The sequence below is a fragment of the Oryctolagus cuniculus genome, chromosome 11 (assembly GCF_051225735.1).
Source record: "Oryctolagus cuniculus isolate XC-2025 breed Fujian yellow rabbit chromosome 11, ASM5122573v1, whole genome shotgun sequence".
Classification (NCBI taxonomy): domain Eukaryota; kingdom Metazoa; phylum Chordata; class Mammalia; order Lagomorpha; family Leporidae; genus Oryctolagus; species Oryctolagus cuniculus.
The window spans coordinates 12,944,428-12,970,911 of NC_142877.1; the positions used below are offsets into that span (position 1 = coordinate 12,944,428).

Sequence of the window (26,484 nt, forward strand, 5' to 3'; positions counted from 1 at the left end):
TGACTTTTAAAGGAAAGACATTTATTTGGCTTACAGTCCTGGGGACCAAAGGTCCAAGGTGGGGGCCCGCATCTGGCAGAGGCCTCACGCTGCCTCATCGTGGCTCCTGGGGGAGCCATGTAGGGTAAGCAAGTGAGGGCGGAAGACACAAGGGCCGGGCCGGCTCTGCAGCAGTCCCCTCTTGCAGGGACTGATCACTGCGCCAAGAGTGAACCCGGGCTCCAGGGAGCAGCCTGAATTCCTCTTATAACTTAGTCTCCTCCTGAGGCCCTGGGCCCCACGCAGCGGCAGCCCCATGGTCCCCAGGACAGGACCACACGACGGCAGGTAGACAGGGCTAGGGAGAGACAGTGGACGTCCCAAAGGTGGGGTGCTGCGAACAGGGGTGAACAGAAATCCCAGAGGCCCTGGCCAGCTGAGTTTAACAGCCGACCCTCCTCCTGGAGAGAGACAGGAGTTAGGTAGCCCCTCAGGGGCATAACTATCCCATTCGGAACTGGACTGAAGCCCGGGGAGGGAGCGGCAATACTGACATCCAGGTGTGCCTGCACCGTCCTGGAAACAGCTCCGGGTGCTTGTCCGTGTACTGGGACAGCTCGCGGGGCTTTGTGTGCACAACAATAGGATCCTGCTTTCCTTTCCTATGAACTAAGACCCCCAGGAGGGGACCCCCGAGGGCAGGGCCCTTGAGAGCTCGTGTTGGGTTCCTAGCATTTGTAATTCTAGCTCACTGGAGTCAGCAGATGTCCTAATAAAAACCTGGTCCCATCCTCCCATTAGAAGGATGGGGAAACTGAGGCCCCTGGCCACACAGCAGCGACAGCCCTGGAATCGGGACCAGCACTTGGGTCTCCTGTCGGCTGACTGATAAACGTTCCCGGGAAGAGAATGTGAGGCATGGAACAAACAGAGACCTAGGATGTGAAATGCAGGCTGCCCTGGGCCAAAGTGTCCCAGCCAGGCCGCAGCGGACGCCCTGGGCCAAAGTGTCCCAGCCAGGCCGCAGCAGACGTGTTGTCGGGGTGATGCCAGGAGAGGGCTCCTGCCAGGGTCTTCGTGGAACCAATGGCTCCCTGGGATGTTCCCATTCCAAACACTGCAGTGCTGTGCAAAGAGCACCGGGAAACTGAGGCAGGAAGCTAGGTCCTCAGGAACCCTCAGAGCCTGAGACCAAAGGGAAGAGTCTGGGGTTCTCAGACTTTCTTCCCGTCACCCCAGCCGAAGTAGCTCCAGTGGGGCAGGGGCGACTCTCTGGGGACCCCGTGGATCTCGTGCTCCAGGTCGCAGCAGGTGGCAGGCTAGGGGTGGGCTCCCGGGTCCGGGCAGGTGGGCTCCTCAGGAGGCTGCACAGGCCTTGATGCGGCTGTACTGGACGCCAGCGGGGTTCTGCCTGCGGCCAGAGCTCAGGGAGAAACTGTCAAACACAGAATGAGGGGGTGAGTCGGTGGCAGGCCTGGGGGCCTTCCCTGGGGAGGTGGCAGCGGGCCACCCGCCTGGCCCTCCCCCAGTCCCACCCTCAGTCCCACCCTGACCCTCCCACTTCCTACTATCAGATGCACTTGTTCTCTGCGTGGACACTAAGGGCTGGGCCAGGCTCCCCATGTGGCCCTGACACACCCTCGGCTACAGTCACACCCTGCCTCACCCCGTCTCACCCCTGGGCCGGCTTCCACCTGCCTGTCGGTCCCATTGTCCCAGAGGGTGGGTCTGGGATGTTCTGCCCAGAAGGGCAGCATGGCAGGAATTCTGGACCTGGCCAGGTAACAGAATCCTTGATGTTCAGCTGGGCACGTGGCTGCCCCAGCATGTGGGCGTGGCCAAGTTCTGACCAAAGGGACTCGGTGGCCTCTTCTCCCTCCTGCGGGAACGTGGGGGTGCGTTGTCTTGGGCAGTGTTAAGGAGATGGCAGAGCCCATGACAGAGGAGCCTGGGGCCCTGAACCGCCCGGAGCCTGCGACTCCGCCATCCTGACTCTTCCGGCAAGCTGAGCTGGGGGCTGGGAGGGTCTCACGGGGTATCAGGCTGGCAGGGGGCGCTCTGCAGGGCGGGGCCAGGTTAGAGGCTGTTAAGGTGGACCAGCCCTGCACCGCGTCAGGGGTCACATGGGTGTGCGGCAGGAAGCTGGAGCAAGGGCGGTTCTGCCCCAGAGCCTCCCAGGGAGAGACCAGGCGGCCAGGAGCGGGGCCTGCTCCCTCCCCGGAGACGCAAGAGGGGGCTTTGCCAGGCTTGCTCAGGAAGCAGCAGCGCTTCCAAGTCCCTGCCAGTGCCTCTGTGGCACCCTCCCGCCACGTGGGCAGCCTGAGGTCCCAGGGTGCTGAACTATCTGACTCTGATCAACCCAGGCTCCTCCCCCAGCCACACTGGGTCGCTTGCTGGTCCTAGTTACTGTTAGAACATCGCTCTTCTCCAAGGTTTCATGGCTCTTAGATTCTGTGGTTTAAGAATCTCTCATTCTTGGGCCCACATGGGAGACCCGGGTGGAGCTCCAGGCTCCTGGCTTTGGTCTTGCCCAGCCCTGGCCATTGCAGCCATTTGGGGAGCGAACCAACAGATGGAAGATTCTCTCTCTCTCTCTCTCTCTCTCTCTCTAACTCTGATTCAATAAATAAATACATCTTAAAAAAAAAAAAAAAAAGAATCGGGGGCCGGCGCTGTGGCACAGTAGGTTAATCCTCCTCCTGCAGTGCCGGCATCCCATATGGGGACTAGTTCGAGACCCGGCTGCTCCACTTCTGATCCAGCTCTCTGCTATGCCCTGGGAAAGCAGTAGAAGATGGCCCAAGGCTTTGGGTCCCTGCACCCACACGGGAGACCTGGAAGAAGCTCCTGGCTCCTGGCTTCGGATAGGCGCAGCTCCAGCCGTTGTGGCCAATTGGAGAATGAACCATCGGATGGAAGACCTCTCTCTCTCTCTGTGCCTCTCCTCTCTCTGTATAACTCTGATTTTCAAACAAATAAATTGATTTTTTAAAAAAGCATTTACCATCTAGCCTCCCATAATTCCATACTCAAGGGATTCTAGAATATTCCTGTGAGCTGAATCTTTTAGTCCGATGCGAAGCTGCTATAGGAAGATGGGAAACAACTCGAGGGGAGCAGCTCGTGTGCAAAGCCAGCACGGAGCTCAGCGGGCCCGGGCAGTAAGGGGGCCAGGAAGGGAGGGAAGGGAAGACCTGAGCCGCTACAGCCACGTGTGCGGTTTCATGTGACTTCCCCCGGGCCTGGGCCCACCCCGTACCGCCTCTTCTGGAACTGCTGATCTATCTCCGCCAACGTCTGGCCTTTGGTCTCTGGCACAAACGCGTAGATGAAGCCCAGGCCGAGGGCAGCCGTCAGTCCATAGAGCAGGAAGGTCCAGGACAGGCCGATGGCACCTGGCGGGAGGGGGGCGGGTGTGGGTCGGGGCGTGGACGGTAGCCCCGGTGGTGTCGGGGACACCGTCCCAGGGTCTGGAACGAAGCAGCCTGGGGCTCGAGGCACGAGGACTCACCGATGAGGTGGAGGAAGGAGAGGCTGGTGAGGAGGTTGGAGCCCCAGTTGAAGCTGTTGCAGAAGGCGAAGGCTCTCCCTCGGATCTGCACGGGGTAGATCTCGCTGAGCACCAGCCAGGTCACTAGGACGGAAGGGCGGGGGGCTCCTGGCACCGGGGAGCAAGCACGCGGCCTCTCCGTGCCCCCGATGTGAGTCCCGCGGAGTGTCAGGCCCCTGGCCCCCGCGTGCCACAGCTGCTTCCCCACACCCCAGACAAGCCTCTTAGGGGCCCCCCAGGCTCGCTGTGCCCCACGACGAAGGGGCTTCCTCAGACACAAGGCTGGGCAGCTGGTCTCCGCCCTACTCCTTCCTCTCGAGTGGACCCTTTGGACTGAGCTGTTCAGGGACAGATCCAGGCTTTGTGGAGCCTGGAACAAGGGATTTGGGGCACGGAGTTGGGCCCTACCTGGAGAAGTACAGGCAAGCGTGCGAGGATCATGGGAACGTCATGGCCCACCCACCCTGCTGCCTCTGTGACCCTGGCTGACCCTGCCCCCAAGCACCCCACTGAGGGAAGTGGGGGCTCCAGGGTCACCCGCAAGGAGCCCCACTTAGGGGCAGGTGCAGCGCGGCGGACAGTTAAACTGTTTCTTAAGACAGCTGCATCCCCCTGGCTGCTCTGCTTCAGATCCAGCTTCCTGCTAACGTGCCCAGGAGCAGCAGGTGACGGCCCAAGCACTTGGTCCCTGCCACCCACGTGGGAAACCCAGATGCAGTTTCTGGCTCCTGGCTCTGGCCTGGCCCAGCTCTGGCTGTTGTGGGCATTTTGGGGAGTGAACCAGTAGATGGAAGATTCTCTCTCTCTCTCTCTCTCTCTCTCTCTCTCTCAATCTCTCTCTCGTTCCCTCTGTAACCCTTTCACATAAATAAACAAATCTTCCAAATAAATAAATGACAAAGGGGAAAAGAGCAAACCTCACTTACCAGGTCCAAACCCAAAGGAGAAGGCACCCACAAAGGCCATCAGGCAGAGCAGTGTGGCCCAGCGCAGCAGGGCACTCCCGGGGACAGGGGTGGGGGGCCCTGGGGAGGTGGAGCCCAGAGCTGGCAGGGGCGGGGCCGTGGAATCTTCGGCGCTGGGCCGGAGCTTGATTTTCTTAGTGGCTAACAGCACGGCCTCCTTTTCTTTCTCCTTGGTTCCTGGTATTGGAGGTGGAACTGAACCCCGTAGTAGGCCAGGGTCTCCAGGGAGGCCAGTGTGCCTGGTGGCATTAGGTGTGGCCAGGCAGCTCGGGCCCGAGGCCATGGGCACAGCAAAGCTTACGAAGCCTATGCCGCTGACCGACAGGGCCATGAGGGCACAGCCGGCGAGCAGCAGGGTCCTGCGGCCCACACGGTCCACCAGCGCCATGGCGGCCAGGGTGGCTGCCACCTTCACCACGCCCAGCCCCATGGAGGCCAGCATAGCCGAGGACCCCGCGCGGAAGCCGACCGAGTGGAAGATGGTGGAGGCGTAGTACAGCACGTTGGGCTGGCCCGTCAGCTGCTGGAGGAGCACCAGCCCCAGCCCCACGGTGGTCCGGCCCCGCATGTTATCCCGGGCCCTGAAGAGGTCCAGAAAGGAGTAGCGAGGCGCCCCCAGACTCGGCTTGGCGGCCTCGCTGCCCTGGAGTGGGATGAGGGCTCTGTGAGCTGTGGTCTCGTCGGCAGCAGCAGCAGGGAGGAAGAGGAGGCTGCAGCACTGCAGGACAGCAGGTGCCACGGCCCAGCCGAACATGTGTCTCCACCCCCGGGGGGCCCCGGCCAGCGCGTAGCTGAGGGCGTAGGAGAGCAGGATGCCCGTGGTAATGCCGGCCTCGTAGAGGGACACCAGCACTCCCCGCTGCCGTGGCCCCACCAGCTCGGACACGTATATACAGCAGGCCATGGAGGACAAGGAGATGGCGAAGCCAACCGCCGAGCGGCCCAGGACCAGGCAGGCCAGGGAGCTCGCCAGGCCTAGGCTCAGGCTGCCCGCCAACAGCACCAGGTTGGCCCCCAGGATGGCTTGTTTCCTGCCATGGCGGTCAATGAGGAAGCCCCCGACCAGGGAGGCGAGGAGAGCGCCGAGCAGCAGGCTGCCCACCAGGAGCTCCTGCTCTGAGCAGTTCAGCCCGAAGTCACGGCGCAGGGGCAGCAGGGCACCCGATATGACCGCCAGTTCATAGCCGAAGAGCAGGCCGCCCAGCATAGACACACAGGCACACAGGGGCAAGACGGATGGCAGACAGCCTGGAAGACAAAAGTGACGCAGACAGAATTCAGAGTGGGGCCTCGTCAGGGCTTCTGTCTACCCCACCTCCCCTGCATCTGCCAAACCCTCCCCCCTCCACTCAACTGTTCAACCATCTATCCATTCACCCACCCATCCATGAATCCTCTTATCCACCCATCCACCTATCCATCCATCCACCCATCCACCCACCCATCCATCCACCCACCCACCCATCCACCCATCCACCCACCCATCCATCCACCCATCCACCCACCCATCCACCCACCCATCTGTCATCCATGCACCCATCCACCCACCCATCTGTCATCCATGCACCCATCCACCCATCCATCTGTCATCCATGCACCCATCCACCCACCCATCCATCTGTCATCCATGCATCCATCCTTTGTCCTTCTTCCATTCCACCAGTTGACTGGCCCATCTGTCCACAAACCTACCCATTAACCCACCCATCCTGGCAACCCATCCCTTTATGTATCCACATGCCCACTCACCCACCATCCATCCATCATGCATCCATGCATCTGTCCATTCAGATTGATCTATCTGACGTCACAACAGGCCAGGCCGTGTTCTTGGGGCTGGCAAGTCAATGGTGTTGTTAAGCACTTGACATTCCAGTAGGAACAGGTGGATGATAAGTAAGTGTACGATAACTTCAGGTGGTGACAAGTGTCATAAAATGGCAAAGCCAGGAAACGGGATTAAAGGTGGAAAGGGGGCATTATTTCAAGTGGAGTAGTCAGCTGAGGCCTTGCTGGAGAGTGGGCATCGGAGTAGAGAGCTGAATGAAGAGTCAAAGCCATTGGAAAATCTGGAGAACATTCTAGAAAGAGGGAACAGCACGTATAAAGTCCCTGAGGTAGGACAGCTCTCAGTGTGCTTGAATAACTATGAGTAGCAAGGGCTGGTACCTACGTGGCACTTACTAAATGCCAGATGTGGTCACACTTCTCATGGTCACATAGCAAGTGGCAGAGCTGACATGGCTGGAGAGTGAAGGCTTTTTTTAAAAAAAGATTTATTTTACTTACTTTGAAAGTCAGGGTTACAGAGAAGAGGAGAGGAAGACAGGGAGAGAGAGAGAGAGAGAGACAGAGACAGAGACAGAGAGAGACAGAGAGATCTTCCGTCCACTGATTCACTCCCCAAACAGCTGCAAAGGCCAGGCTGAAGCCAGGAGCTTCTCCCAGGCTTTCCACGTGGGTACAGGGCCCTAGTATGGACCATCCTCTGCTGCCTTCCCAGGCACATTAGCAGAGAGCTGGATCGGAAGTGGAGCAGCCGGGACTCGAACCAGGGCGCATATGGGATGCCGGCACTGCAGGCAGTGGCTTAACCTGCTGCACCACAGCGCCGGGGACACTTGAGATGCGTGCTTCCCCGTCATCTCACAGCAACCCAGGCAGGAAGATCACTATCTCTGCTTTACGGACAAGGAAACTGGAACACAGAAGGGCCAGTCGCCAGCTCTGATTTAAGACGAGAAGCCAGAAAGATTATTAAATATAAATATAAATACTATAAATATTAAATACTTTTTGGATCAAATAAAGCACATCTCAGAATCCAGCCCATAGGCACCAGCTTTCATTTAAACTTTTTAACATTTACTTATTTTATTTATTTGAAAGGCAGAGAGACAGAGAAGTCTCCATCCCCTGGTCCGATCCCCAAAAGCAGGTGTGATGCTGTTGTCAAGGTTGATTTTGCCGCTGGTTTTATTTCCACCCCTGAGTAAGAAATGTAGTTGGGACAAAGCGTGTTGACAATCCACGGCTGAGCCGCTCCCTTCACCCCATCTGCGGGAAAGAGAGGAGTGAAGTTGCTACCTCACCCCGTGTCCCCATTGCACCTGCTCCTGCTGGGATTTCTGGGGAAGCCAGGGATGACGCCAAGCTTTTGTTTTCTTAACCAAGCTGGAAACAGGCGGGTGGGAGTCCCCCTGCAGCCCCTACCGACTGACCTCTTCCAAGAGCCACGGGAAGGGACGTAGTCACATACACTCCATGCTTCGTGCTGCTCGGCTCGTGCACCCGCACCTGCTGGCCCTCCTGCTGGCCCTGCCCTGTCTCCCTGGGTGCTGCTGTCCCTCCTTGGTCCCAGCACACCTGTCACCTCCCCCAGGAGCCTCCAGTTATGCACACCTGCTATTAAACATCCACGCCCTGCCCTTCTCCATGGCCCCGAGGTCTCCTGGCTTGGGTGGAGGAGGCCATCGCATCTCCACCCCAAGGGTTGTGTCCATGGCCCAGATCTGGCCAATCTGTAGACTCCTTGACTCCAGAAGAGGTGAGTGCCACTGGTTGACCCTGAGCCAGTGAGAATCAGCCTGGGGGTGACCGCTCAGCAGAGGGGCTGCCCTGGTAGTTGACCTGCCTGGAGCAGCTGGGGGCATCTTTCCTGGGAGGATCCCTCTCTCTCCCCCACCCCTCAAATGAATGAATAAATAACAGCTTAAAAATACCTATTGATGGGGCTGGCACTGTGGTGCAGCAGGTTAATGCCCTGGCCTGAAGCGCTGGAATCCCGTATGGGCACCTATTCTGGTCCCAGCTGCCCCTCTTTCGATCTAGCTCTCTGCTGTGGCCTGGGAAAGCAGTAGAAGATGGCCCAAGTCCTTGAGCCCCTGCACCCACATGGGAGACCTGGAGGAAGCTTCTGGGTCCTGACTTCAGATCGGCTCAGCTCCGGCCATTACAGCCATTTGGGGAATGAACCAGCAGAAGGAAGACCTCTCTCTCTGTCTCTCTCTCTGTCTCTACTTCTCTCTGTAACTCTGTCTTTCAAATAAACAAAAATAAATCTTTAAAAAATACATATTGAACAAATGAACGAATGAATCAGCTAAGGACAAACTCTGCAGATGTAGGAATGCAGAGAGAAAGGGTCTTGGCTTTGGAGCATCTGGGGTGCTCCAGTGTGGGGAGCAACTGAGACTAGACTAAGTTACTGGAACTAGGACTAATTCTATGCATCTGATCTCCCACAATATGGCGCTGAGAGAGAGCAAACAACCTCTACACAGCTGCCTCGCCAATTTGACTGATAAGCTGCAGGAGCTGATCCTGCTCCTGACTGGAGGAGAGCAGCGTGCTCGGCGTGTGGGTAGCAGAGTTGGGATTGGTGGAAGAGGACTATAAAGGAGGAGAGAGACAACATGCACCGGGGAACACCTGAGGAACATCTGAGCAGCCCCCGAGAGAGCCAGCCGGCGGTGTGCTGCTCCTCTGCGGAAGCGGGGAAAGCGGCGGGGGGAGGGGGGTGCTGCCCCTCCGCGGAGGCGGGGGGAGGGGGGGAGCGGCAGCTAACCCAGGACGGCGTTGTTCCTCCGCGAGTGAGGGACTGGCAGCTAACCCGGGAAGGGCCGGGCAAAAGAACAGTGCAGGGTCCAGTGTCATTCCTCTGCGAATGGGGGAGCGACAGTCCAGGGCCCAGCTTGGCCATGGACAGGAAGTAAATCCTGGTGCCCACATTAGCATGGCCAGCCTGGGTTTAGTCACTGTCCCCTTCCGGTGACTTGCCCATCTGATATAGGCAGTGCATGGAGATGTCTCCTGCTGGGGGAGATCCCTTAATCCTCCACGCCTCTCCCCATGGAGGCAGAGGCAGCCGAGAGAAGCCAGGGTCGGGATGCACACACCACCAGCTGCAAGTCCCAGGGTGCCTTCTGTCGCTGACATCAGAGCAGTGTCTCATCCAGAGGTCACAGGGCATCGGGTCCCTCCCTTGCCCAAGACCAGTCATGGCCTCCTCCGGGGCTCCAGGGAGTGGCTGGGAGGCAAACCAAGCTGGACAAACATCCTCCCGGGCAGGCTGACTTCTCCCGCCTCCACACCCGTGACCGCCAGCCACTCCTCTGGGGCCACACCTGTGTCAGCAGGTGCAAGGATTTCACTGTGCCCCCAAAGTTCCAGGATTGGAAACTGGCATGTAGAACCCCAAGAGGTGAGCAGGTGGTGAGGGCTCCGCCCCCAGGAGTGCACTAAGGCCGTTATCGTGGGAGCGGCTTCAGTACCGCGAGAGTGCGTTTGTTATAAAGCAAGCCTGCCCCTCAGGCTCTTTCGCCCACGCGGTGCCTCTCACCGAGTGGAGAGGATGCAGCAAGAAGGGCCTTGCCAGATGCCAGCACCACGCCTTCACTTAACCGGCTCCAGAACAGTGAACCAAACAAACCTATCCACAGGCTGGTGCTGTGCCACAGCGGGTTAAGCCACCGCCTGTGACGCCGGCTTCCCATGTGAACACCAGTTAGAGTCCCAGCTGCTCCACTTCCCATCCAGCTCCCTGCTAATGCTCCTGGGCTAGCAGTGGAAGACGGCTCAAGTGCTTGGGCCCCTGTCACCCACAAGGGAGACCCAGAGGGAGTCGCTGGCTCCTGGCTTTGGATTGGGCTAACGCTGACCATTGTGGGCATTTAGGGTATGAACTAGTGAATGGAAGATCTCTCTCTCTCTCTCTCTCTCCCTCTCTCTCTCTCTTTCTCTGTAGCTCTGCCTTTCAAATAAATAAATCTCGGCCAGCGCCATGGCTCAATAGGCTAATCCTCTGCCTGCAGCACCGGCACACCGGGTTCTAGTCCCGGTCGGGGTGCCGGATTCTGTCCCGGTTGCCCCTCTTCCAGGCCAGCTCTCTGCTGTGGCCAGGGAGTGCAGTGGAGGATGGCCCAAGTACTTAGGCCCTGCACCCCATGGGAGACCAGGAGAAGCACCTGGCTCCTGCCATCGGATCAGCGCGGTGCACTGGCCGTGGCGGCCATTGGAGGATGAACCAACGGCAAAGGAAGACCTTTCTCTCTGTCTCTCTCTCTCACTGTCCACTCTGCCTGTCAAAAAAAAAAAAAAAAAAAGCCCATCCTTATCAAATAAATAAATCTCTAAAAAACAAATACTCATTATAAATTAGCTGGTCTGTTACAGCAGCAGAAAATGAATTTAAGATAGCTTGCTTAATCCCTACAACAACTCTGTGTCACAGCCGCATGACCAGTCCCATTTCACAGATTAAACAACTGAGGCACAGAGAAGCGAAAACAGCTGTCCAAGGTGACACAGCGGCATTTAAACATGTGCAGTCGGACTCCAGAATCCCAACATTGAGTGTGATAAGATCTAATGCTAAATGGTCATTTGCCTTGTGCAAATAGTGGGTTCCAACTTCATTTTCTCCCATCATCCTCACGGTGGCGCTGTCATCGTGGGCAGGTGAAGGCCAGAGGCCTTGGCATGAGGTCCCAAGTCACAACGGGGCGGGAACACAGTCCTGATGCCAAAGCCTGTGTGCAGAGCCCAGGCCCTGGCCACGGCCGTGGCCACGCGGGGAGCAGCCTGGGTTGTTCCGTGTCCCCTCATCTGCACCGCCCAGCCCTGGCCCTGCCCATCACAGACATTCAGCATGTAGCTGTTGCATTAACTCAGGATGGGCAGGAAGGGCAGGAGGAAGGGGCCAGGGCCAAGCTGAGGGTCCCTGGGAGGACCTGGTTCCCTGGGCCCCACTTCCTGCAGGCTGCGGGGTAGTGTGCTGTGCAGGTTGAGAGCATGGACCCCGGAGTCCGTGCTGGCGTGGCCCACCAGCTGTGCCATTACTCTGCGCATGCGCGGCCGTGTGGCACAGTGGTTAGGAGAGCAGACTGCAGCCGAACTGCTGGGGTCCCACCCCAGTTTCTCCTCCCCGTGGCTGTGTGATCTTAAGGAACTCGCCTACCCTCTCTGGGCCTCGCCATCCACAAATGGGCCAATCATGCTAGCTCCTACGATTCTCCACAGGACACCCAGAGTGAGTTTCAAACAGACAACTCAGGTCACGCTTCCCACCGGCCCTAGCTTGACAGTTCTGCAGGTTCCTGTGTTACTCGGAACAAGGTGCAGACTCCTTGCCACCCCTGCAAAACCCTGGATGATCGATGATCGGCCCGGGCTCACCTGTCCGACACCCCTTGGCCCTTGCCCGCCCACTCTCCAGCTGCCTTGGTCTGGACCACACCAGCTCCTTCCTGCCGCAGGTGCCTTGCGTTTGCTGTTCCTATATGCTCTTCCCCCAAATCTTAGCAAAGCCCCACTTCTGAGTCAGGGTCCAGCTCCAACACGCCTGCGCCAGGAGGCCACTGCTGTCCTACTCAACAAACCTACCTCGCCTGGCCTCCGCTGTGTCTCCCTCACCTCCGCAATCCCTGAGATCATCAACAGCTTACTACTTGATCCAGCTCCCAACTAGAGAGCCAGCGCCGCGAGAGGGAGAATTTCTGTCTATTTTGTTCACTGCTGAGTCTCACCCCCTCCACCAATGTCTGGTATGCAGCAGGTGCTTAATAAAGAATGACAGGACGATCCCTTGAGACTTCTGAATCGGAGAGGAAAATAGAAACCTTAGTCCCCTGTGGCGACACAGAAATTAGCGACTGTGCTGGACTCTCCTCCAGGGAGCACCCGGGTTTTGTCCCTTTGGTTGGGGGAGTATCCGGGCGCCAAGGAGTGCCTGGGGCCGGGCGGTGCACTACCAGCGCCTTTGCCCCGTTTCTTCCCGGGCGGTATGCGGAGAGCTTCCCGCGCTGGGGGCTGTCCCGTGAAAGCGGAATTGTAGCGCCCGGCCCTCCCGCATCCACTGGGCGGCACTCGGCGTCGCTTCTCCCGGGCAGAACCCAGGGGAAGGAAGCCCCGGGCCCCCTTCCCAGCCCCGGGCGGGCCTGCTGCCCGCGAGGCCCGCGCCACCCCGTGGCGGATCGGGTCGGGGAGCGCGGAACGGGCGCGCGCTCCCGGGGTGGCGGGGGGCTCCCCGCGGACTTACCCGTGGCGCGCATCCCCGGGCCGGAGTCCCTGCCAACGCAGCAGCACAAACTTTGCGGCCCGCCTCCGGCCTGCCTCCCTCCTCCTCGCCTGCAGCGCGGCTGCCACGTCGGCCGGCCCAGGCCCCTGGGGCCTGGAGGCGGGACGGAGGGAGCCGGGCCCGCCCCGGCCGGCCCCGGTCTGGCCAGGACCAGCCCGCCGCCCTCCCCGCGTCCCCGCCGGCCGTTCTGCCGTGGGGGAGACCCCTCAACCAGCACAGGCTCCCCCTAACCCCGTGTCTTCGAAGGGAGCAAACTCCCAAAATCCCTGGGGTCCACGTCCCCGGGCCTCCCTGGCCTGGGTACACTCAGGGGTGTCTACACTGTCCGTGTATCCAGCTCTATCCAACCCGCCCGAGCCGCTCAGACACTGTCCCACGAACCCAGCATCCATTCATTCCACACCTTCCACGTGCCAGGGGCTGCGAGTCGGGGTGGCGGCAGAGCAGGACACACGGGTTTTTCCACTCCTGTGGAGTTTGCATTCTCCTGGCAGAGGCTAAACACAGCGAGAGAAATGCCAGGTATTGTATTGGAGGGCTGGGTGCATTCCCAGCCCTGGCTCCTGACTCCAGCTTCCCGCCGAGACAGGGAAGACAGCGGTGACCCCAAGCGGGTGGCTTCCTGCTATACAAGAGGGAGACCCAGATTGGGGTCCTGGCTTCCCCAGCTGTGCAGGCGTTTGGGGAGTGAACTGGCAGATGAGCGCTCTCTCTGCTGATGTCTCTCAAATAAATTAATTAACTGCACATTTATCTGGGCATTCTGTTTGTTGTTGTTGTTTTGCTAAATCTGGCCGTCTTCGCAGCGACATCCCTCTGCCAGTTAGGAGGAAGCTGGAGGGAGGAGCAGGGAGCAGGTGCACACTCAGGAGCAGGTTCCAGCTGTCCATCAGGAAGCAGCGAATGGGGCTGAAACCCGGGGGCGGCAGCCCTGAGGTTTAGCAGAAGAGGGCGTTCGTTGGGCAGGTGCATTAGGGCGGGTGTGTGTGTGTATGCGTGTGTGTGTGTGGTGTATGTGGAAACTCACCGGGAGAGTCGGTTTTATGACTGGTCTGTGCTTTGAGATCCCTGTGGTTTCTTTATCTTCTGTTTTAGCACTCAGAACCTCTTTCGCAGCCCACCTTACATCCCCTCTTTGCCTAGTCTCTTTCTGTTGCATGTATCACCGTCTGATACAACTATGTCTTTTTCAAGATGAAAACAAAAAAATGTTCTTTATTAAAAATTGCAGTACCTGGCACCTTATCTTTAATAAGTGTATGTTAAAAGAATACATATTTGGAACAAGAAATAAGCAGAAACTTAGTTACATTTTGGTATCATTCTACGTAAACTTTGGTTTCTTTATTTCTTTCCGTAAGCTTTGTTGGAGTGCAATTGACAGATCACAAGTTGCACATGCTGGAAGGGCACAGTCTGGTCAGTCTCACAGGTGAGCGCAACCATCATCACAACCATAAGAAATGTCTGTTGTCACACACGTACATATTATTTATTTATTAATATTTATTAATGTACTTGCCACTACCACACTGTATGTCTTATTTATGTGTTCACTGTGTCTCCCCCATTAAAATGAAGCTCCATGAGCGTGAAGCTTTTTTCAGTCTCTTTTACTCTCTTCTGCATCCCCGGTGTTGTGGATCAACATAATCAGCTAGCATAATGCCCAGCACACAGAAGCTCAGTAGTAACTGTGGGAGGAGTTCGACTTTCTCCTCGTCCACCCCAAGAGGCAGCATATAGGACCTCTTGGTCTTGTTCCCCAAACTCTACCCTTAAAAAGAACTTAAATTAGGGGCTGCAAACTCAGATGCCGATAGATGCCACAGACATGATCACAAGTGTTGCAGTGAGCTGGGCATAAGGCAATGGGGACTGGTGAGGACTGGGCGAACTGAAGCCTGGGCGTGCAGAGCGGGAGTCAGACAACCACAGGCAGCAGCCCGCGCCGGCTGTCAAGTGTCCCCGGGACGCAGCCACGCCTGTTCATTTACGGATACTCCATGTGGCTTTCACACTACAAGAGCAGAGTTGAACTGCAAAAGAGATGATGCAAAGCCCAAAATATTTGCTATCTGGATGTTAAAAATGTCTATTTATCACAGCGAGAGAGCAAGAACTCACCTCTGCTGGCTCACTCCCTGGCTTCCCGCTGTGGCTGCTGGGAACTCGGTCCAAGGCTCCCATTTGGGTGGCAGGAGCCCGACTATTTGAGTCATCATTGCTGCCTCCCTGGGTCTGCATTAGCAGGAGGCTGAATCAGGGACTCCTGCCTTACCTGCCAGCCTCACCGCCTGCAATCACGCGCGCACACACACACACACACCCTCCCTGAGAGTGGGGTCTGTACAGAAGCAGTGTAATACTCTGTTTTTAAAACAAGGATGCTGGCAAAATCATCTCCCAAACTGGATACATCCCAGCGGCCACCAGCATGCGCACTGGAGCGAGTGGGTGGCACACAGGCACACGTGGCGAAGTCTCCAAGCATTCCCCAGAAGTCACAGAGGCTGAGCCGCTGGAAGGAGATGGCTCTATGCCTCCCTTTGCAGCAGTTAGCTCTTGCCACAAAATTGCTGCGTAACAACTGTATGAGCGGGCGCCGCGGCTCACTAGGATAATCCTCTGCCTGCGGCGCCGGCACGCCCGGTTCTAGTCCCGGTCGGGGTGCCGGATTCTGTCCCGGTTGCCCCTCTTCCAGGCCAGCTCTCTGCTGTGGCCCGGGAGTGCAGTGGAGGATGGCCCAAGTGCTTGGGCCCTGCACCCCATGGGAGACCAGGAGGAAGCACCTGGCTCCTGGCTTCGGATTGGTGCAGCACCGGCGGTAGCCACCATTTGGGGGGTGAAACAAGGGAAGGAAGACCTTTCTCTCTGTCTCTCTCTCTCTCACTATCTAACTCTGCCTGTCAAAAACAAACAAACAAACAAAAAACAAATGTGTGATAATAGCAAAAGGACCCCAGAAACCCTCAGGGGCCTGTAACTCTGTTTACTTACTTCTCAGGGTCATGGCATTGGCTTGTATGCAGCGTGGCTGGCTCTGTCACTTGTCTGCAAATTGGCTCTGTCCCACAGGCTTGTCATCCTGGCAGTCAGCAGGCTTTGAGTTGCAAGTGCCAGGGACCTATCGCAAAGTGTCTGCAGCACAGAACAAACGTATCGGTTCACAGGTATTGGAATATGTGCTTCAGGCATGGCTGGACCCACCTGCGTGATATTGTTAGGTAGCAAGTCAGAAATTCAGCCTGCATGTGTGTGGAGGTGACACTTGCCAACGGAAGCATGCCTGCACGGGCCGTGGCAACAAAGGAAGGGAAGAGCAATTCTGGCCGGGGGTGTGGGTGGGGGGCACATGGGGAGCATGCAAGAGACACAGAAGGTAAATATGTCAGAAGTGTGGAGATCCCAGGGCGGCTTGGTGGGGGATGGGTGGGGAGGAGGATGCGGGGGTCCCACACACAGCCTCGTGGTTTGAATTAAGGATTGGGTCTTCATCCAAAGTGCAGTGGGGAGGCAACAGATTCTAAACTTAGTTCCCTACCGTAGAAGCCCGAACAGCCTGAGTAGAGCCTGGGTCTTGTAGACAAGTGTGCACTGTAGATTTCTTTCTTTCTTTCTTTCTTTCTTTCTTTCTTTCTTTCTTTCTTTCTTTCTTTCTTTCTTTCTTTCTTTCTTCCTTCCTTCCTTCCTTCCTTCCTTCCTTCCTTCCTTCCTTCCTCCTTCCTTCCTTCCTTCCTTCCTTCCTTCCTTCCTTCCTTCCTTCCTTCCTTCGCTGTAGATTTCTAAAGCGGGGCTTCAGATGGCTTTGGTAACCACAGAGCTGGCCATGCGGCCACCAGTGGTTACGATAAGGAAGCCACAGCCTGGGGAACTGGGAGCACTCTGCTAGTGTGGGCTGCTGACCCGTGCTGGAGTCCACACGGTCCCAACATAGAGGTCTGCCAGTTGCGAAGGCGCCCTGGCGTGTGTGTGTGTGTGTGAAGGAGACCCGGGGGCTGCCGAGTGGCAGGACCTCTCTGCAGAGTCTCCGGTGGATCCCGGGACTGCGGGAAGGCAGAAGCAGCCAAGCACAGGCAGGGTCTGCCATCCATCGGGCACCCACGTGGGCCATACCTCAGTGGGTCACAACAGGCACTTGCTGAAGGACAGCTGACTATCCCATCCTGCAACTCGGAGAAATGGTGCTGGCTGCCGTGGCACCCAGGGTGACGGGCACCGGCGCTCGGCTCCCCGGGAGCTATGCCCAGCCGCCTTCCCCCCTGCTTCGTCCGCAGAGTCTGAAGATGCCAGACGCACACTTTTCCAGGTTCTTCTGGACACAGGGGCCAGCTGTGGCCACTGTCCTGTAGGGGCAGTCAGCATAGAAGGGAGAACCAGCAAATATGGTGTGCAAGGGCTCACGCCTCCCCTCTTGAACGCGATGCGGTTGTGTCTTCACAGGATGAAGGGAGCTCTGATGGCCATCTCATGCCCACCAGGCAAGGATGGCAACAACACACCGAGGCTGCTGGGTGCCAATGCAGAGATCCTGTGACCCTGCTTTCAGAAGATGACCGAATCATCGCTGGAATACTCCACTTCCTGAAATGGTGTGAGATAACAAGTGAGCTCATTGTTTACCCTAGTTAACTAACTGACTAATGGGTTACTTGCAGCTCAAAATGTCAAAACTGTGCCATGCCACAGTCTACTAACTGTCCCCTAATATTCTCTTCTGCTTCCTGTTTTGGTAATAACCCCCCCAAGGTTTTGGCTGAGTCCTCTGCTGCCCTGCTGGGGGATAGGTTTCCCAACTGCCTTTGTGCCTGGGACCAGGCAACCAAGTTCTGGCCAATAGGATGGAAGTGGGAATGCTGGGTGTCACTCTGGGTCAAGTCCTTAGCTATTCAATATCTGCTGCCTGCCCTCATCCCGGCTCGCCGAGTGGGGCAGCTGACAAGTGGAATAAGGCTCAGAGAAGGAAGCAATGGGTGGAAGACGGCTGATCTCCACTGTTGCATAAGAGAGAACCAAACATCTCTCATATTTCATCCACCGTTTAGGTCACCTGGCTGCAGTCGCGTAACCTGGCCCCCAGCTGCTACAGGACTCAAAGCACAGAGCTGTTCCCTCGCGGTTTAGGTCACACGACCAAGCTGCTGGCCTTTGTCCAAGCCAGCCTTGCCTCCTGTTCATTCTTTGGGCCTGCAACCCGAGCACTCTCCCATTCCTCTACCTGGTTAGGCCTTTCAAAACCTGGCAAAATCAGAGAGGATGAGGGTGCAGGGAAATGGGATATACTTGCATAGAACTCTATAAAGACACAGACCTTTGGAAGGGCAGTTTGGCTGACGGATCGGATTTTAAAGAGCTTGTCTCCTGCACCCAGTGACATCACTTGTACACAGACGTCCCCAGAAACACTTGAGCATGCTGCAATGAATGATGCCTGGATCAGCCTGTTCATCGCAGCGTTTCGTAAGAGAAAGTAAAACGACAATAAGAAATGTACTAAAACTTAGCAACAAGGAACCGTTTGACCCTGTAGAAGGATGTGGCAGCTCTAGATATTCTGATAAGGAAGATTATCTGGGACAAACTGCTTACGGGGAAAAAAGCAAGTAGCAAAATAATGTGCATCATATTCTCATTTCTGTTGGGGGAGAAGCCTCACAATGATATGTGTGTGCATGCACATTGTATAAAAACATGTGGAGGGGCTGGCCCTGTGGGGTAGCAGGTAAAGCTGCCGCCTGTGACCCCGCCATCCCACGTGCGTGCCGGTTAGAGTCCCTGCTGCTCCACTTCTGATCCAGCTCCCTCCTAATGGCCCGGGAAAGCAGCAGAGGGTGGCTCGAGGCTTCAGGCCCCTGCACCCTGTGGGAGACCAGGAAGAAGCTCCTGGCTCTTGGCTTTGGCCTGGCCCAACCCTGGCCATTATGGTCATTTGGGGAGTGAACCAGCAGATGGAAGACCTCTCTCTGTCTCCTCCTTTCTCTCTGTAACTCTTTCAAATAAATAAATACACGAATCTTTTAAAAATGCATCTGGAAAGGCACGCTACATATAAAGTTCTGTGGGGCCTGGTGAGGAGTATAGCAATCTTTGATGATTGAGTGCAAAATTCTTTATAGCAAGAATCTGTTACTGCTCCTATCAGCCTTGTGATAAAGTCATCAATTTCTGCGACACAGTTAGGTTCTGTCCCCTCTCGACCCCAGTGATCTGGCCATCACCATAGTCCTGAGTCTGTTGTCTGTAAGGAGGGTTTTCCACCGTTTAACCTTATTATTCCCCAAGGCGCTGAGAGAAACGGTGGTTGCTATCCCAGCACCCGCTCTGACTGCAGTGAGCCTTGTGAGTTCCGAAAAGGCTCTACTGGCCGCAAAGCTTTCCAGGATCCTGAGGAACTCCTGAGAAGGGCAAAGAGCACCCCAAAAATCGTTTTAATCGAAAGTAGCCGAAGTTTTCCGGAAAGAGCCGAAGAACTGGGAGCCGAGCACCCCCGCCCCCGGCAGCTCGCCAGCGTCACCGAGGGCTTCCGGAAAGTGCCGAGCAGTGGTGAGGAACGATTTCCCGAGAGTTGCCGAGCGTTTACGGAGATAGCCGAAGGGCTGGGGGCGGAGTCACAGAGCCGTTCGCTGCGGGCACCAAAGGCTCTGACAGGAGCCGAAAGTTGGGAGGCGGAACCATTTTCCCAGGGCGGAAGTGTTGCAGGGGGAGCCGCTAGAGAGGCGGAAGAGCCCGGAGGATTTTCGGAGCGAGCGGAAGCGTCGCCGGCATTTCCGGGGAGGGCGGAAGCGCTGCCATGGCGGCCCCCGACGCTGGTGCCACAGAGAATCACGAAGAGCCCGCGGCGGAGGCGTTGGCCGCGGCCCTGGAGCGGAGCAGCCGCTTCCTGAGCGGCCTGCAGCTGGTGAAGCAGGGCGCCGAGGCGCGCGTGTTCCGCGGCCGCTTCCAGGGCCGGGCGGCCGTGGTGAAGCACCGCTTCCCCAAGGGCTACCGGCACCCGACGCTGGAGGCGCGGCTCGGCCGGCGGCGGACGGTGCAGGAGGCGCGGGCGCTGCTCCGCTGCCGCCGCGCAGGTGAGGCGGCGCGGCCGGGGCCTGGGGGTGCACTGGCGCCTGCCGCCCGGACCCCTGGTCGGGACGCGTCGTCCTCGCGCCCGGTCTCGATGCGCTCCGGGCGAGCTGCTGGCGCGTTTGGGCCCTGACCGTGTTTCTCGGCGGTGCACGGTTGCTTTACCGCCTTGGCCTTGGGTTTTCCCGCGTGCGGTGTCAGGGTTTCGGTCACAGCAGCCGGGCTCTCTGGGCTCGCGTCTCGCAGCCTCGGCGTCCGTGCCTGCAAGGCGGCAGCGGTGCTGGGGTGCCCGCCTCCGGGGGCGCTGTGAGCGGTCGCCGGCTGTGTTTGAATGTCAGCCTGGCACATGTTAGACTTCATTCGTTCATTTTTTTCATGAAAGCACCCCTGTGCCCCGCCGCCGGGAACTCCGACCTCAGCCGAGAACCTGGGGCTGGGAGAGCGGCAGCAGCTTTGCCGGGCCACATCATCCCGACCTCCTGCACACCAGGGCCATGTCGGGGGCTGGGAGGCGCGGGGAAGCTGGGGGAGAGCAGGCGGACAAGTCCCGGGCGTTTCTGGGGTTCTGGAAGCTGCGGGCGTCTGTGTTCACCCCTCTCTGCGCTGCAGGCGCCATGCAGCGGGGATCGTGGGCTGTAGCCCCGGGAGAGGTCTCCGTTTCTAGAACGTGGCCTCCTTGACTGTGCGCACTGAGGGTGGCGACCCCATGAGAGTAGCATAAACCGAGGTCGCACCGCTGCTAAGCGCAGGGATCGGACTCCACCCTTACAGACTGCGAAATGAGCCCGTCGCCTCTCTGCCGGGCTCCGTTGTGTCCAGAAACTTCTGTCTGGGCCGGGCCTCCCCTGCTGGCTCCCAGGTTGGTGTGAGAACTAGGGTTCAGCCCCAAGTTGTAGTGTGGGGAAGGAGGAAGCTTTGGCCCCCCTACCCCGGGCTGTTTAATGGTCTCAGGCCTGAGCCCGAGAATGTTCCAGAGTCGAGTTGTGCCGTTTCCTAAAGCTGTTTCCTGAAGTGAGTAAAGACTGGAAGACTCACTTAACTTTGAAAATGAAGCCTTGACTAAGGGAAAAACCAAGAATGCAACCCAGTAACCCCCCGCGTCTTGATTCCAGGCATCTGTGCCCCAGTGGTCTTTTTCGTGGACTATGCTTCCAACTGCTTGTACATGGAGGAAATCGAAGGCTCAGTCACGGTGCGGGATTATATCCAGTCCACCCTGGACTCTGAAGGAACCCCCCAGAGCCTCTCCGGCTTGGCCAAGGCGATCGGGCAGGTGTTGGCTCGGATGCACGACGAAGACCTCATCCATGGGGACCTCACGACCTCCAACATGCTCCTGAAGCCCCCGGCGGAGCAGCTGAGCGTCGTGCTCATCGACTTTGGGCTGAGCTTCGTCTCGGGGCTTCCGGAAGATAAGGGCGTGGACCTGTACGTCCTGGAGAAGGCCTTCCTCAGCACCCACCCGAACACCGAGCCCGTGTTCGAGGCCTTCCTGAAGAGCTACGCCAGCGCCTCCAGGAAGGCCAGGCCAGTGCTCCGAAAGCTGGACGAAGTCCGGCTGCGGGGCAGAAAGCGGTCGATGGTCGGGTAGGACGCGAGGCGGCTCCACAAGGCTAGGCCGATTCTTCAGAGTAAATCTGGACTCTACAAACGTGAGACTAGGCCTCAATAAATGTGTCGAGCTGTTTTTAAGCCGTGTGTGTGGTCATGCCTGTTGAGTGTCGCCATCTGCAGTGAGTATTCCTAAGAGCTTGCGTGAGGTGCTCCAGGCAGAACTGGGTGTTTGCAGTCAATCCAGGACTGGGCGTCAGCTTAGCGGTTGAGACCCCTGTGTCCTGTCTCGGGGTGCCTGGGTGTGGCGCGACCGGCTTCCCACCAGCGCTGATCCTAGGAGGCTGCAGTGATGGCTCGAGTAACCGGCCCCTGCCATCCCTGTGGGAGACCTGGATTGCCTTCCGGGCTCTGGTCCCTGCCTAACCCCGGCCATCGTGGGCGTATGAGAAGTGAACCAGTGCAGGGGAGTGCACTCTCTGCCTTCATCTGTCTGTCTCTTGAGTGAATGATTCACGAGAAAGTCAATCCAGGGCAGGCCTGCCTTTCAGCTTTGGTGTGTAAGCCTCAGGTGCGTAGACATAGCATCGAAAGCAGCCTGTGGCTGGGTGAGCAGAACGTTCGCTGTCGGTGCTGCTGGTGACACATCAGACCGTTGGTGATGAGCTTGTCTTCAGACTCGTGGGATAGAGTCCGACCAGAAGGTAGCAGAGCGCACTGTTTGATGAAAGCTGCTTTGAAAGCTGCTTCGGACATGTTTCTATTAAGGGTCATGGCAAAGCATGGTACGTGCCCTAGAGCCTCATTTTCTCTTTTCTCTTACAAAGGGCTGCGCCTGCTCCAGTGGAGTGGACATTCTGGTGAGACTGGCACCATGTCTGTTTTGGTCAGCACAGTCAGCGTCCACTCAGGTGCCCTGAATGGAGGCGGCCCTTCCCTGCTAGTGACTGGGGGAGAGGAGCCCTCGCGTGGCTGTTGACTGTTACGCACTGTGCCTGTGGAAACAGCTCTGAGTCAGGTACTGTCTTTGAATGGTTGGGGAAACGGACTAGAAAGGAGCTTACTGGCTCACGATGTCACAGAAGCAGGAGGAACTTGTCCCTGGCGCCAAAGCCCCTGTCTTCCCCTGGTCTGTAGGAGATACTGGACATGACCCATCTCTGTGTTAGGATAGTACGGAGGGGCTCCCAGCAGCTTTGAAGAACTGCAGGGCCCCGGGAGCTGCCAGTGACTTTGTTTGAATTGATAGACTCAGCGTGACTGAGAGGGCTCATTTAGTTTCTTCGTTTGTACTACAAGCCTAATACTTACCTCGTGGGGCGTGTGACTGGTTGATCCACGCCTGTGGGCATAAGTCAGCAAATCCCTGTTGCGTGCTGTGTGCCAGGCCCTGGAGAGCGCCTGGGAGAAGTGAGGAAGTCCCAAGTCGGTGTACTGCAGGGGTGAGGGTAGATGTGAAGAACGAGCAATTCAGGAGATGGGCGAAGTGTGCCCTGCGGAAGTTGGTGACGAGGACCGTCCCTGAGGGGCGGGGCGGCAAGGCTGCAGTGGCTGGCGTGAGGGAGCCAGGATGAAGAGAGGATGGGATTGGAGAGCTGGGTAGAGCCCGGGCGGTCACAGGCTGGATTTTACTCTTACTGGGACTAAAGCAGGGTGACATCCGATCAGTGTTTCGAAAGGGTTGCTTTAGATGCCTGTACAGAAAGTGTAGGGGCAAGAGGGGGAGCAAGAAGCCAGGAAGTGAGAAGGCTGCTGTACCTGGCTGGGCCACTAGGGAGGTAGCTGGGGCTGGGGGTGGTGGTGGTGGTGGCGGCGGAAGCAGTGGGGAGTGTGCTGCAACCCCTTGGCCGGGGCATGGCACCCGGCAGGGCGTGGAATGTGGCCGCCAGCAGCCGTGGGGTGGGTGGGGGGAGGCAGCAGCATAGGAAGCACTAATGAGGGGAGAGATCGGAATGCTGGGGGCTGGATAAAAGCCAGGGTTGTTCCCAGCAGTGTTGTCGCATCCGTGTTCTGACAGAAGCCCCAGGGGAGCCGAGGGTTCCTTTCCCGAGGGCTAAGGGGCCTTCAGAGTTGCAATCCCAACAAGGGTTACAATCCCCCATCCCAGGTGCAGAACACTCAACAGTGTGAGGGGGCTCTAGGATCACAGTAAGTGATAGCTGCGATTCAAACCCAATTTAAAACATGACTTATTTGAAAGACAGTGATGGGGGGTGGAGAGAAGAGTTAGCTTCCAGCTGCTGGTTCATGCCCCAAAATGGCTGTAACAGCCAGGGCTGGGCCAGGCCAAAGACAGGAGCCTGGAACATGGGTGACAGGGGCCCAGTTACCTGGGCCATCTGCTGCTGCTGCCCCAGGTGCGTTAGTAGGGAGCTGGGTCAGAGCTTGGCCGCTGGGACTTGAACCTGCACCCAGATATGGAATGCTGGCCTCCCAGGCAGCAGCTTAGCTCACTACACCATGACACCGGCCCCTGCACCCAACTGTTTAGCCCCAGTAAGTAGTTGAGTTGTCACTAGGTTCTCGCATGCACTAACTCATCGTACAGAGGAGGCAGCTGGGCCTGGTCTTGCCCGGGATCATTGACTGAATGCAGTGGGCTGTGACCTGGGCTGTGTCCAGCACTGAAATGGACAGGGGTCCGTGTCCTGTCATCGACAAGGGCTGTAGCTGGTCCACAGGCCTGGAAATGCTTCCAGGACGCAGTTAACGCCTTGAAGGCAGGGCCTGGCGAGTGTTCCAGCCGAGGCTCGGCCTTGGTAGATGAGAGGAGCCGGGCACACTCAGACCTGCTGGGGCATTTGGGAACACCCGGGTTAATGAAAGCTTGTAGGGTGCAGTGCCTGCCCTAGGTAGGAAAGAGAACCCTAATCCTGATCCTGGCTTCAGTAAAACTATTTACAAAAACATGCACGTTTGTCCTAGTTTGCTAATTTCTTTCTCAACAATTGTGTTAAAATCTTTGTCTTGATTATGTTGAGTTACCTGGCTCCCTCTTACCCTGTTACAGTTCATCCCTTGCCTCGTCCTAGTCCTAACCAGGCTGGCACTGGCGGCCAGACCTTCTAACAAGCGGAGCTAGGAGTCTGTCTTGCGTACTTAATTCAAGGCCCTGCACCTCCAAAGGACTGTGGCTCTCCTTTGCCACCAGAGGTCGCAGTCACTGTCGTTGGCTGGGCAAGCAGGTCCTCCACTTCCTTCTCTCCTCCCTCCTCCCTTCTTCCTCTGCTTCCCAACTCCCTGCCTTGCTTCATTCCCTCCTTCCCGTCCTTGAACTTGATCATGCATTCATGCCACACCTCAGCTGAGCACTTGTTTTTTTGTTTTTTGTTTTTTTTGACAGGCAGAGTTAGAGAGACAGAAAGGCCTTCCTTCAGTTGGTTCAAATGGCTGCTATGGCCGCTGCGCTGCGCCGATCCAAAGCCAGGAGCCAGGTGCTTCCTCCTGGTCTCCCATGGGGGTGCAGGGCCCAAGGACCTGGGCCATCCTCCACTGCACTCCCGGGCCACAGCAGAGAGCTAGCCTGGAAGAGGGGCAACCGGGACAGAATCTGGCGCCCGAACCAGGACCAGAACCCGGGGTGCCGGCACCGCAGGTGGAGGATTAGCCTAGTGAGCCGCGGCGCCGGCCGCAGCTGAGCACTTGTAAACACGGCAGGCACCACACGAATCACTCACCAGTAGGGAGCCAGACAGACGTGGGGACGTCCGGTTCTGTCTTGTTTCTTCATCTCTTCTCTCCTTCACTAGTTCCTTCGCTAAGTGGGCGCCTTGCCTGTGTCCAGTGCTGTGCCGTGTCCTGGAGGAGCTGCAGTGCTGACAAAACCCAGGGACAGCCCTGGTGCGCCCGGGCCTCTGCCGCAGTGCTCTTCTTGGTGGCCTCCTTGCTGGTCCCCTGCGTCTGCTGTGGCCCCGCGTTCTCCTGTCAGCAGCCGGAGGGACCCTTCCCCCCCTCCCTCCCTCCCTCTCTTCCTTCCATTTACTTGAAAGAGTTACACACAGAGAGAAAAGGAGAGGCAGAGAGAGAGAGAGAGGTCTTCCATCTGCTGGTTCATTCCCCAGATGGCCACAATGGCCAGAGCTGTGCCAGGAGCCAGGAGCTTCTTCAGGTCTCCCAGTGGGTGCAGGGGCCCAAGGACTTGGGCCATCTTCTGCTGCTTTCCCAGGCCATAGCAGAGAGCTGGATCAGAAGTGGAGCAGCCGGGACTTGAACTGGCGCCCTTACGGGATGCCGGCACTGCAGGCAGTGGCTTTTACCCGCTATGCCACAGCACCGGCCCCCGGAGGGACCCTTTCATGGCCAGGCTATGCCATATCTCTACTCTGAAGTCTGATGGCTTCCATCCCATGCTGCCTTCCTGCAGAGGCAGGGCCTGGGCCTCCTGTCTGTAAAACAGGACAGTGGCGCCCTCCTTAAGAAGCTGCTGGAAGCTCCGTCGGGCTCGGCTGCAGGGAGGCGTGGAGGGTGCTTACTTAGGTGATTGTTCGCAGAGGGGAAGCAGCAGAGAGGGCAGAGCAGGAGACTTGAGAGGCAGCCCCCGCTGAGCTGTGCAGCTAGGATTGTCCTGGGACGTCCCACGCTGGGCCGAAGGGGCCAGGCCTTCCTAAGCCCGTATTCTGTGGTCCACGCTGGCCCCCCTGGAAGACAGGCCTGGTCCCTGGAGATGGATTGCTGATGGCTCTCGCTGGCCCTGGGGCAGGCAGTTGTTCTGTGAAGGGCATCTGGGCCGCATATCAGTTCTGCCATTGGCCCCAGTGCCTGGCACCCTGGAACAATGCACAATCATTGTCATTATCATGTCACTTAGATTGCTGTTATATTTAGCGACTGACAAACAGGCGATGATAATACAGTGTCATTTGCTCCATTCGTCAGCTAAGGGTGGAAACACGCTGCTGGTCCCCACCCTGTGTTTCTGAACCGGAAGTTGTGAGGCTGGGCTTCTCCGTCCTTCTCCGTCGCCTTCCCAGGTGACGCGACGCTGCTGTTCTGAGCACCACTGTCCCAGGAAGGTCAGGATGTGTCATGAGGGCGGAGGGAAACGGATGCCGGGAGGACAGGAAACAGCACTTACCTGCTGCCAGTGTGCCCATTTCACAGGTGAGGGAGCCGAGGCTCAGAGACGCCAAGCAGCTACCCCAGAGTCATCAGCCTGCCACTGGTAGGGATTGTACCCAACATGGTTGCACGCAGAGCCCTAACTTGCACAGGTGTTCTCGGGGAAGGTCAGAATAGTTCCTGATCCAGAGGTGGTGGGGAGGGGAGGACAGGTGGCATCTGTCTGGCTGAGAAGATACAGC

General features: G+C 57.6%; 2 protein-coding genes across 9 annotated transcripts; one reads left to right on the forward strand and one right to left on the reverse strand.

Moving 5' to 3' along the window:
• Nucleotides 1–25,952, reverse strand: SLC2A10 (solute carrier family 2 member 10). Of its 8 annotated transcripts, XM_070051760.2 has the most exons (8): nucleotides 24,862–25,952; nucleotides 17,883–18,012; nucleotides 16,688–17,155; nucleotides 15,572–15,712; nucleotides 4,456–5,742; nucleotides 3,491–3,575; nucleotides 3,239–3,374; nucleotides 1–1,414 (listed from the first exon to the last, which is right to left on the reverse strand). In XM_070051760.2, the coding sequence occupies exons 4-8, from the start codon at nucleotides 15,582–15,584 to the stop codon at nucleotides 1,148–1,150; spliced, it is 1,788 nt and encodes a 595-aa protein (XP_069907861.2). In that variant the 5' UTR covers nucleotides 15,585–15,712; nucleotides 16,688–17,155; nucleotides 17,883–18,012; nucleotides 24,862–25,952; the 3' UTR covers nucleotides 1–1,147. The 8 variants fall into 8 exon arrangements, with proteins under 8 accessions (XP_069907861.2, XP_089163201.1, XP_089163199.1 ...); XM_089307075.1 differs by having other exon boundaries at nucleotides 15,572–17,155; nucleotides 17,883–17,986; XM_089307073.1 differs by having other exon boundaries at nucleotides 15,572–17,155.
• Nucleotides 19,274–21,325, forward strand: TP53RK (TP53 regulating kinase). Its single transcript, XM_051844966.3, has 2 exons — nucleotides 19,274–19,638; nucleotides 20,746–21,325. The coding sequence occupies exons 1-2, from the start codon at nucleotides 19,362–19,364 to the stop codon at nucleotides 21,222–21,224; spliced, it is 756 nt and encodes a 251-aa protein (XP_051700926.3). The 5' UTR covers nucleotides 19,274–19,361; the 3' UTR covers nucleotides 21,225–21,325.
• Nucleotides 25,953–26,484: the final 532 nt, after the last annotated feature.